Genomic DNA, 12,422 nt, shown 5'->3' with positions numbered 1-12,422 from the left:
GAAAGAGTGCGCAATTCATGGGTTGAACCCACTACAATTATTCAGAGCGTAATAGACAGTGAGACTACAGAAGAGTAGTCAAAGCAACAAAAGTACATTTATTACATGATAGTGATAAGTTCGTACGTCTAAAATAGAAGGGAATGTCAAAACTGCCGGGATTCCTCGAATGCCACAAAGAGTACAGCTATCTAGGTCCTGAAGGGGCGAAAAAAAAAAAAAGTTGAGTGGGTCAGCAAAACAATGCTTATAAGAAAACCTTTATCTTTGAATATACTAACCCCTCGCCATAAAACAAGTATAGTTTCCTTAAAACATACTACGTAAGTATGAAATCCAATATAATAATCAGAAATATGCCAAGTAAATGATGTATCATATGCCACAGTAATAATCATATGATAATCAATTATAACTAAGTGCTCATCCATCTAAGTTGACGCACAAGTTCGAACATATGGTTTCTGACACGAACATGACTGGGTGTAATCAATATGCTCTAGTACCACGATCACGTGAAGACTGGTGCAAAAGCACATCACATACAAGTCGGATTGCCTAGTGCAATCTACCCGACAGGACTGGCACCTAAACTTGGATCCAACGTGAGCGAACGGTGCGGATGTGAACATACACATGAAGGACTGGCCCTGGCCTTGGGGCGAGTACTAATACCGGGTGCAGCAAGATGAGCATGTACAAATATGTATGAATGCCATGACAGTAATATCACAACCATATAGCAGCATTATTCACAATTTATATCACAATAATGATACTAGGCAATATAGGCGTAAAAGTGAAGTAAATACGCATTTATGGAAACTATAAATATATATATACAGGTATAAAACAACTGCCCATTCACAAGTACATCTCTGGGTCGTAGCCCCTGAGCCTAGCTTGACCTCGAAAATCGTCAGGATAAGTTTCCCCTATATGTTAAATAACTAAAATAACATTAATTAAAACACATAACGGAAACCTAAAGAAAACCCCCATAGTTTGCTCAAACCAAGGGTGTAAATATATGAAATCGATCTACTCGACGACACGAACACACACGTGTCAACCACGCGCCGGCCGGAGGCTAGACGCGCCCCCACGCACTGGCCGGAGGCCAGACACGCCCCCACGCACCGGCTGGAGGCCAGACGCGCCCCCACGCGCCGCCCAAAGTGGCTGCCAGAAAACCCATACGCGGTCCACGAAGCCCGCGAGTACACTGTACTTGCCTTCCTCGCGAAAATTTGCAGTTTTGCAGATTTTTTGCCTAACTTCCAGAGCTCCTAACGAGCTCGATTCTCAACCAAATTCACTTCTACAAAAGCCAAATTAAAGCTCTAGGAATGTGGTCTACCGATCCCAATTCACAGAAAGTTCCAATATGACTTGTTAATCAGAAATTTGGACTGAAAGTGGCCAAACGACCACAGTTACAATTTTTCCAGAAACTTAAATTTTCTTCCTAACTTCCAAAGTTGATTTCTAACTCGTTACTTAACCAAACTCAGTGATTCAAAAGCCATTATGAAGTTTGGAATGTAGAGAACAAGTTTGTACCTAGAAGAAGTCCAGTTGTGGTCGAGGTTGACCAAAAAATTGGTTTGAAAGTGACCAAATGGCCACGGTTCTGAAATGAAAAATGTGCAGGTTCACCTTCTCCTCGAGTTTTTAGGTAAAACCATGTCCAAAGCACAAACAAAGGATCAACAACAACCCATAGAAGTGAAATGAAGGCTCTAAGGGTTTCTCGAAGCTTACCTAAGCCATGAATGGCCTGAAAATCGTTATATCGAACTCGCCGAGTCGGACCTTCCGAGTTGGACGTCCAAAACTCGGTCAACATGCGAACTAGGGATCGTGGGACTGAGATAAGCATGATGATGTAGTTTATTTGTTCGATCTACGAGTTTTGGAGCTCGCTCATGGAGTTGCAAAGGAAGAGAGAGTTCACGGGAGAGAGAGAGAAAGAAGAGAGAGAGGTTTTGAAATTTTCTTAGCTTTTTCTAATTAGGTAGAGTGTAGGAGGAAACTGACGGGATTGGAGAGTAAATTATGAAAAGTGATTGGTTGGTGTAATAATGGGGTGCACGGGTTGGCTAAATAGGATACTAGGGATAGGGTTTTGGATTTCCTATAGTAAAAGGAAATCTAAAACTATCAGAAATAATATATTTTAGAAGGGTAAAATACTCGTACCCTCGTAATAACATGTCAAATCTAAATGTGATAGTGAGATAATAACCAAGGAAGAAATAAACACGTCCACGTCATTTGCCACTAAGGATATAATCGTCAAATTACATATTCGAGGAGAAATTACATAGAAAAATTAGGGACGAGTCGTCACAATCTACCCCTTTATAAAAATTTCATCCCCAAAATTTCAATACTGACTACCATCAAAGCCATAAAATAAACGTGGATACATATCTCGCATACGCTCTTTTGTCTCCCAAGTGGCTTCCTCCACTGAGTGGTTCCTTCACAAAACCTTCACCATCCGCACGGTCTTGTTCCTAAGAACCTTATCTTTCCAATCAAGGATAGTCACTGGAACCTCATCATAGGTCAAATCTGGATTGATCTCCAGTGGCTGAGGAAGGATTATGTGTGACGGATCAGAAACGTACTTCCGTAGCATCGATACATGAAACACATTATGCACTCTCGCCAACTCTGGTGGCAATGCAAGTCGATAAGCAACTTCCCCAACTCGTTTAATGATCTGGTACGGCCCGATGTACCTAGGGCTGAGTTTCCTCTCTTGCCTAATCGCACAACACCTTTCCACGACGATAATTTCAAGAATACCCAATCACCAACCTCATAAACTCTGTCGGTAGAATGTTTGTCGGTGATACTCTTCTGCCCATTCTGGGCCGCTTTCAGGTTAGCCTTTATCATGCGTTGTCTCCTCCACGATCTCAGGGCCCACTAAAACTCGTTCGCCGACCTCGGACCAACAAAGTGGAGTACGACATGGTTTCCCATACAACGTTTCAAACGGTGCCATACTAATACTAGAATGGAAGCTGTTGTTGTATGCAAACTCTATCAACAGTAAGCGTTTGTGCCAAACGTCTCCAAACTGTAGAATTGACAAACTCAACATATCTTCCAAAGTCTGGATAGTTCTCTCTAACTGCCCATCAGTTTGAGGATGATAGGCGGTGTTGTAGAGTAATCTCGATCCCAAAGCTTCTTGAAAAGCTACCCAGAACTTCGAAGTAAATCGAGGATCCAGATCATAAATGATACTAATTGGAACTTCGTGGTACCTAACCACTTCAGAGATGAACCGTTCGGCCAACTAACTCAACGAGTAATTCTCACGAACAGGTATGAAATGCACTGACTTGGTAAGTTGATCAACCACCACTCAGATACCATCGTAATCATTTCGTGTACGAGGTAACTTGTACATGAAATCCATCGTAATATCTTCCCATTTCCACAGAGGTATCGGGAGTGGTTGCAGCAATCCAAACGACTTTTTCCTTTCTACCTTAACCTACTGGCAAATTTCACAACAACTAACATACTATGCAACTTCTCTTTTCATACCTGGCCAATAGTAGAAGTGATGGATGGTATGATACATCTTAGTGCTCCCAGGGTGCATGGCATAAGCAGAAATATGCACTTCATCCAATATGTCTTTCTTTAGTTCCTCAACATTCGGTACATACATCCGTTCGCCTTGCATAAGCATGCCTCCAGGATCTCTAATCTAGAGGTCTTTCTTTCTCCTATCCGACACTGCTTGAATCAATTCACGAGATTTTGTATCGTTCATCTGAGCTTCAAGAACACGATCCAACAAAACCAGTCTAATCTGAAAATTGGCAATTAGGGCCCTCCGACGACCCTCTTTCAAAGCTACTCCAGTGGATCTCAGGTCAGTCAAAATAAGAATGCGACTAGCATAAAAAGCATTAAGTTGGCCATGAGACTTCTTACTAAGAGCATCAGCTATTGAATTGGCACGACCTGAGTGATACTCAATGGTGCAATCATAATCACTGAGTAACTCTACCCACCTCTGCTGCCGGAGATTGAGGTTCGGCTAATTGAAAATGTATTTAAGGCTTTTATGATCAGTGAAGATCTTACATTTTTCCCCATAAAGATAGTGCCTCCAAATTTTTGAAGTAAAGATGATCGCTCCAACTCGAGATCATGAGTATGATAGTTCTTCTCATGGGGCTTTAACTGCCGCGATGCATAAGCAATCACTTTATCATGCTACATTAACACACAACCAAGACCATTCAGAGACGTATCATTGTAGATCTCGAAGTTCCCACCATTATCGGGAAGTGCTAAGATAGATGCTTGAGTGAGAAGGTACTTTAACTGCTGGAAACTCTGCTCACACTCACTACTTCACACAAAATGAACATTTTTTCTAGTCAATTTTGTCATAGGTAGTGCTATGGTCGAAAAGTCTTTCACGAAGCGTCGATAATAACCAGCAAGACTAAGAAAGCTTTGGACTTCCATAACTGTCCGAGGTTGTTCCCAATTTCCCATAGCTGCTATTTTCTAAGGATCCACAAGCACAGCCTGAGCTGATACCACGTGCCTTAAAAATGACACTTGATCCAGCCAAAACTAACATTTGCAGAACTTAGCATAAAACCGATTTGCCCTTATCGTATTTAGAACCAAATGCAGATGCCTGACATGATCAGTTTCATTCTTCGAATACACCAAAATGTCATCTATGAAAACAATGACGAACCTGTTGAGATATGGATGGAATACTGATTCATTAGGTTCATGAAAGCTGCTGGTGCATTAGTCCATCCAAATGGCATCACTAGGAACTCGTAATGACCATATCGAGTTTTGAAATCTGTCTTCGGAACGTCGTTGCTTCTGATATTCAATTGATAGTAATCAGACCTCAGATCAATCTTCTAGAACACACAAACACCTTTAAGCTGATTGAAGATGTCATCAATATGAGGTAACGAATAACGGTTTTTAATCGTCACCCGATTCAACTGCCTGTAATCGATGCATAACCTCAAAGTTCCATCTTTCTTCCGTACAAACAAAACTAGAGCTCCCCACGGGGAAGTGCTTGGCTGAATGAAGCCCTTATCAACTAACTCTTGCAACTGAGTTTTAAGTTCCCTTAACTATGCGAGAGCTATACGATAAGGTGCAAGAGAAATATGATTAGTACCTGGAAGTAGATCGATGGTGAGCTCCACTTCACGATCTGAGGGTAAACCAGGTAATTCCTCAGGAAAAACATCGGGAAAGTGTCTAACTACTCCGAAGTCTTCCACAGATGCAGTAGTCTCCTCCGCTAGCATAACATGAGCTAAGTAACCTTGACAACCTTTATTCAACAGTCATCTCACCCTCATGGCAGTGATAACTCCGTGCTTTAGACCACCGCACTCACCGATAAATGTGACAGTAGGCATGTCTGGTCGGTGAAAAGTAACAACTTTCTCATAATAGTCCAACTTGGCACGATTGTAGTGTAACCAATCCATGCCTAAGATAACGTCAAAATCAATGATATCCAAAGGAACAAGATTAGCTGGCAAGACTACATCTTCGATAAGGATAAGACATCCTTGATATTCCCAATTAACATAACAGATTTCACCCTTAGGCTTAGAGAACTCTAACTCGTAGTCGAGTGAAGTAGGATGTGGTTGAGTCGTTTGAGCAAACTTATGGGAAATAACTGAATGTGTAGCATCAGAATCAATTAAAACTTTAGCAAAATGGCCTAGAGCATTCAACGTACCCATGATCAAGTTCAGATTCGCTGGAGCATCTTGAAGGGATATGTTGTTAACTCTCCCCTGAACTTGATGTCTGCCTCCACGACCTCTGTTAGCTTGAGTCTGATTACCTTGACCCTGATTACCTCGGCCCTGTTGGGGTGGATTTGTCTGTCTGCTTGAATTTCCACTGTTAAACGCTACGTCTAGGTTCTAATATTGCCCTCCAGTATACAACTGTGCTCCGCCGCCTTGATACGGTGTATAATCTCCCTGGAACTGTGGATAACCTCCCTGAGTCTGCTGATAGCCTCCCTGATCATAGGGAACCTCAGGTGTATACTGGTATGGTCCTCCCTGATTCGAGACTACGCCCCATTGGTAATGGAAAGCTCCACCGTGGCCTAACTGCTGACGGTTTCCAGGTGCTGGAAGCTGTTGCAGGGGGACTGCAGGTGGTAGATTAGCAGGCTGATTCTTCTGATTCTGAGCACAATTATAAGCCATATGCCCTATCTGTTCGCAAGTGAAACATCTTCTGCTTCTCCTCTTACACTTGCCATAGTGACGAGTGTTACACCTGTGACAAAACTGAACACCTGAACTGCTGGAGTTTCCTTGATTCTGAAAATGAGAACCACCAGCGGACCTGCCTCATTTCTGAGGTATACTGGAGTTAGAACCCCTGCTAGAGGATCCAGAGCTGTTATTGTACCTCTGTTATTGTACCTCAGGCTAAGTGACGATCGTCTTCTGTTATTGTACTTCATTTTAAAATTTTGAGCCCTTCTCAGGCTAAGTGACGATCGTCTTCTGTTATTGTACCTCTGGACATTCCCGCCAACATCCTCATCCTCCTCGTCAGGAGCATTCTCCGAATCTTCAATCCGAAGCAAGATCTCGAATAACTCATGATAAGTAGCACAGGGAGTAAAGGTTGCTATAGTACGCCATTTCTTGCAAGTTCCCTTCTTAAACAAACGAAGCATCTCCCGGGGATTAGCAGCAGTCTCGGGGCAATAACGAGATAAGTTTGTGAACCTTCCATGATACTCAGTGGCTGACATATTGCCCTGCCTCAGGTCTGTGAACTCATTCTTCTTACTATCCAAATACTTAGGAGGAATAAATCTGGTCTGGAACAACCGTTTGAAAACATCCCAATCTATAGCATCCGCAGCAAATAATGATCTCCTCTCGTGATCCCACCAAGATTCTGCTCCCAATCGAAAGAACTAGGTCGCTGTCTCGACCTATCTCTCTAGGGAAAGATTACCCTCTCTGTACATAACTCGAAAAGTTTTCTCCACATGATCGAACCATATCTCTGACTTCTCTGATCCCTCATTACCAAAGAAATCATTAATCTTCAGGCGAGATACAATATCCAGAGTATTCCTTGGGGTAGGACGGAGTGAAGACTGAATAGCAGTGGCGATAGCTTCACCAAACTGCCCAAAGTCCGGAAAGTTATTCTCAGCTGGAGAACGTGGCTCTCTATGAGGTGGCATGGCTCTAACATAAGAAAACAAGAATTAAAACACACTAGGAAGTGCATGACTGTCTAAACCTATGCTCTGATACCAAACTGATACACCACGACCTAGGAAGGTCGAAGCATGCTGACCATCATCGTGAGGTGACGTAACCATAAGGGTAAGTGATGCAAAAAGTGAATAAAATTAAAACTAATTAGAACTAAACAGTGAAAGAGTGCGCAATTCATGGGTTGAACCCACTACAATTATTCAGAGCGTAATAGACAGTGAGACTACAGAAGAGTAGTCAAAGCAACAAAAGTACATTTATTACATGATAGTGATAAGTTCGTACGTCTAAAATAGAAGGGAATGTCAAAACTGCCGGGATTCCTCGAATGCCACAAAGAGTACAGCTATCTAGGTCCTGGAGGGGCGAAAAAAAAAAATAAAGTTGAGTGGGTCAGCAAAACAATGCTTATAAGAAGACCTTTATCTTTGAATATACTAACCCCTCGCCATAAAACAAGTATAGTTTCCTTAAAACATACTACGTAAGTATGAAATCCAATATAATAATCAGAAATATGCCAAGTAAATGATGTATCATATGCCACAATAATAATCATATGATAATCAATTATAACTAAGTGCTCATCCATCTAAGCTGACGCACAAGTTCAAACATATGGTTTCTGACACGAACATGACTGGGTGTAATCAATATGCTCTAGTACCACGATCACGTGAAGACTGGTGCAAAAGCACATCACATACAAGTCGGATTGCCTAGTGCAATCTACCCGACAGGACTGGCACCTAAACTTGGATCCAACGTGAGCGAACGGTGCGGATGTGAACATACACATGAAGGACTGGCCCTGGCCTTGGGGCGAGTACTAATACCGGGTGCAGCAAGATGAGCATGTACAAATATGTATGAATGCCATGACAGTATTATCACAACCATATAGCAGCATTATTCACAATTTATATCACAATAATGATACTAGGCAATATAGGCGTAAAAGTGAAGTAAATACGTATTTATGGAAATTATAAATATATATAGGTATAAAACAACTGCCCACTCACAAGTACGTCGCTGGGTCGTAACCGCCGAGCCTAGCTTGACCTCGAAAATCCTCGGGATAAGTTTCCCCTATATGTTAAATAACTAAAATAACATTAATTAAAACATATAACGGAAACCTAAAGAAAACCCCCATAGTTTGCTCAAACCTAGGGTGTAAATATATGAAATCGATCTACTCGACGACACTAACTCACACGTGTCAACCACGCGCAGGCCGGAGGCCGATGCGCCTCCACCTGCCACCCAAAGTGGCTACCAGAAAACCCACGCGCAGTCCACGCGCCCCATGAGTACATTGTACTCGTCTTCCACGCGAAAATCTACAGTTTTGTAGATTTTTAGCCTAACTTCCAGAGCTCCTAACGAGCTCAATTCTCAACCAAATTCACTTCTACAAAAGGCAAATTTAAGCTAGAAATGTGGTCTACCGATCCCAATTCATAGAAAGTTCCAATATAGTCCGAGTTAATAAAAAATTTGGCCTGAAAGTGGTCAAACAACCACGGTTACAATTTTTCTAGAAACGTAAATTTTCTTCCTAACTTCCAGAGTTGATTTCTAACTCGTTACTTAACCAAACTCAGTGATTCAAAAGACATTATGAAGTTAGGAATGTAGAGAACAAGTTTGTACCTAGAAGAAGTCCAGTTGTGGTCGAGGTTGACCAGAAAATTGGTTTGAAAGTGACCAAATGGCCACGGTTCTGGAATGAAAAATGTGCAGGTTCACATTCTCCTCGAGTTTCTAGGTAAAACCACATGTTCAAAGCACAAACAAAGGATCAACAACAACCCATAGAAGTGAAATGAAGGCTCTAAGGGTTTCTTGAAGCTTACCTAAGCCATGAATGGCCTGAAAATCGTTGTATTGAACTCGCCGAGTCGGACCTTCTGAGTTGGACGTCCAAAACTCGGTCAACACGCGAACTAGGGATCGTGGGACCGAGATGAGCATGATGATGTAGTTTGTTCGTTCGATCTACGAGCTTTAGAGCTCACTCATGGAGTTGTAGAGGAAAAGAGAGTTCACGGGAAAGAAAGATAAATAAGAGAGAGAGGTTTTGAAATTTTCTTTGCTTTTTCTGATTGGGTAGAATGTAGGAGGGAACTGACGGGATTGAAGAGTAAATTATGAGAAGTGATTGGTTGGTTTAATAATGGGGTGCACGGGTTGGAAATAGGATACTAGGGATAGGGTTTTGGATTTCCTATAGTAAAAGGAAATCTATAACTATCAGAAATAGTATATTTTACAAGGGTAAAATGCTCGTACCCTCGTAATAAAGTGTAAAATTTAAATGTGATAGCAAGATAATAACCAAGGAAGAAATAAACACGTCCACATCATTTGCCACTAAGGGTATAATCGTCAAATTACATATTCGGGGAGAAATTACATAGGAAAATTAGGGATGGGTCGTCACATCCGTAACCTAAAGCATATGATCAAATGGACAAATGTAAGATTTGTTAAGAGGGATAAATATCTTTCACTTCACTTTTCATTGACAATTGTACACACACATTTGTCATTTGCGTTTGTATCCCTCTTGCATATACTACTGTATGAGCTTGTGAATGAACATAGACTAATCTTTAGTACTTTCCCAATTTACTTTGATCCGAGATCTTCCCTAATGTAATCACACGCTAAAAATGTTGTTAAGTCACCCCGAGCCTGCTTGTGACTTTGACTTTGTACATGATTGTTATGGAAGACAATCAAACCATTCTATGTCGATAATCGGGTTTCATTTGTGATACAAATACAAAAACCATATGAAATAAGCGAAATGTTCTTGTTGGAAGACTATAAATAAATTCGGAATGACGTGTGTACCTTTTATGTAGAAGCTTGAATCTCAATACGCTCTTACAAACATAAACAATTGCTCTGACACTTCGTGCACGTTTGGAACCTGGCAGGTCATCGAGTTGGCTACGGTATGTGGAGTTGCCCTTTGGTTTTCACCTCCCAAGACCTAGGGCCTAAAGTGATAGCCCTAAAGATCTAACTAGAATATTTGAATTGTGAAAAAGCTTGTGCTTTTTTGTGTGTTTTCTCTCTTCCTTAAAGCCTCCTTATATAGTGGTTGGGAAGAGACTACAATGATTGAAAAGCCCATGAAAATCTCAAGTATATTCTAATATGAATATCCCTTTATTTTCATCTAATCATCACATAGATAATTAGGATGTTAATATCCTCATGTGGGTAGAATATCCTTTGATATTTATTTATCCCATAAGATAAATCCTACATCTCTCACTCACCCATATATGGTGTGGCATAGTCTCAATCAACACACTTAGTTCACATCCATTATAGTTTATCTCCTCATACAGGAAATAGGACGCGCGACCTTGCAAGAAAGAACATACGTAACCAGGAGCATTGACATTAAGCTATCACTAAACTAACAACAATGCATCACTCAGAAGTTCATCGTTTTATACCCCAGACTGTTCATCACACACTAGACTTAACATTTGTTATCCCTCGTTATGAAATAAAAAAACAATGTCATGTTTCACAAGTATCATGTATCCATGTTTTATGTTTGATAACATATATCAAAAGACGCCGCGCAGCTAATGAATCACATGACATGGTGTTATCTTTGAACTGTCTTCCTTAAGCTCTCATGTCAGTCTAATTTGGTTTAACTGCTTGCCAAGACACACCTCTTAGGACAGTAGCTAACTTGATCATCTTAGATAAACATGCTAAAAGGCATAAAGGTGGAATAGATTCCTTGTGGTTCACACAGTGATTGAAGCAGGTATCAATTCATCACTCTCACTATTAGTCGGTTGTAGCATATACAATATGATTTGTATGCTATGGTGTATCTTCATTTCAGTGAGTGTGTCACATGTCCATTAGACATACACCATACGGATCTTGGTCTAGTCGTTACACAAGCGCCTAACCTAAGTCTTCTAGCCTAGTCACCTTCTCCGTGCCCACTTAGATACTTATATCTGGCTTTACAAACTTCAACATGAAACAAATTTCATGTTCGACTTCTGTTTAGTCTCATCTTAGACATTTCTAAGGTGACGTTTACCTTATGCATATTGGTACGTTCAACATACACATGTTCGGTCTCGCAGTCCAATGCAATGAGGATACAAATGTCTCATCCTACTCGCTATCTCAGCACTAGGGCCAATCGTGCGTGTAAAAAATCGATTCTAGCTTGGTGACACTCGTAAAGATGTGTAAACAAACATTTCAAAAATAAATAAATATGAAATGAAAAACTTCAATGCCTTTTTATTCAATAATAATGTCAAATACAAAGAAAAAACACACCAAACCCTACATAAACCCATATTCTTTACATGAGTCATAAATGAGTTTCTAATTATGGGTTTAGTCATGGGATTAGTAAGCATATTGTTGGTTGATATATGTTTCAACACTACTTCACCCTTGGTAACCTTGTTCCTAAAGAAATGATATCATGTATCTATATGCTTAGGCCAAAGTACTATCACAGTAGACAAGTACAACTTATTGAGCATAAGCTGTAACTCTCGTCTATCGAAGAAACCTCCTAAGTCAATTAGCTTCTTGAACAGCTTATCCAATGGCAACATTTTTTGACTCCATTGTGGACAGAGCAAAACAAGTTTGTTTCTTGTTATACCAAGAAACAATTCCACCTCCAAGGACAAAAGCATAACCTGAGGTGGACTTACATTCATCTTAATCGCTTGCCCAGTCTGCATCACTATATCTTCTCAACTTCATATCTCCTCTTTGGTAACGTAGGTCTAAGTTTTTTGTTCCTTGCAGGTATTTCATAATCCTCTTGACGACTTGCCAATGAATTTGTCTAGGATTACTTTGATAGCGGTTTACCATGCCCACAGCATGGCAAATGTCTAGATGCGTGCAAAACATCGCATACATTAGACTTCCTACTGTAGAGGCATAGGTAGGCCTGGCAATTCCTGACACGACCCGATAACCCGACACGACACGACACGAAATTAATAAGTGTTTGGGTCGACACGATAACGAATCGGGTCGTTATCGGGTAACCTGATAGCACCTGTTAAGATAACGGGTTGATTCGGGTAT

General features: G+C 40.9%; 1 protein-coding gene across 1 annotated transcript; it reads right to left on the bottom strand.

Moving 5' to 3' along the window:
- Positions 1-2,488: 2,488 nt before the first annotated feature.
- On the bottom strand, positions 2,489-3,697 carry LOC126602028 (uncharacterized). Its single transcript, XM_050268845.1, has 3 exons — positions 3,571-3,697; positions 3,000-3,216; positions 2,489-2,789 (listed from the first exon to the last, which is right to left on the bottom strand). Exons 1-3 carry the CDS (start codon positions 3,695-3,697, stop codon positions 2,489-2,491), a joined length of 645 nt encoding a protein of 214 aa, XP_050124802.1.
- Between the last annotated feature and the right edge of the window lie 8,725 nt (positions 3,698-12,422).

The sequence above is a fragment of the Malus sylvestris genome, chromosome 2 (genome assembly GCF_916048215.2).
Source record: "Malus sylvestris chromosome 2, drMalSylv7.2, whole genome shotgun sequence".
Lineage (NCBI taxonomy): Eukaryota > Viridiplantae > Streptophyta > Magnoliopsida > Rosales > Rosaceae > Malus > Malus sylvestris.
Note: the sequence above shows the minus strand (reverse complement) of the source record. Positions and strands in the feature narration are given on the sequence as shown.

Excerpts from the sequence above, each read along its gene's own strand:
- LOC126602028 (XM_050268845.1), bottom strand. The coding sequence starts at position 3,697 with ATGTATGTACCGAATGTTGAGGAACTAAAGAAAGACATATTGGATGAA. Across the intron at positions 3,217-3,570 it reads TCACTTCTACTATTGGCCAG|CTTTTCAAGAAGCTTTGGGA; the intron begins GTATGAAAAGAG and ends AGTTCTGGGTAG. Across the intron at positions 2,790-2,999 it reads ATGGCACCGTTTGAAACGTT|GTGTTGTGCGATTAGGCAAG; the intron begins GTATGGGAAACC and ends CGTCGTGGAAAG.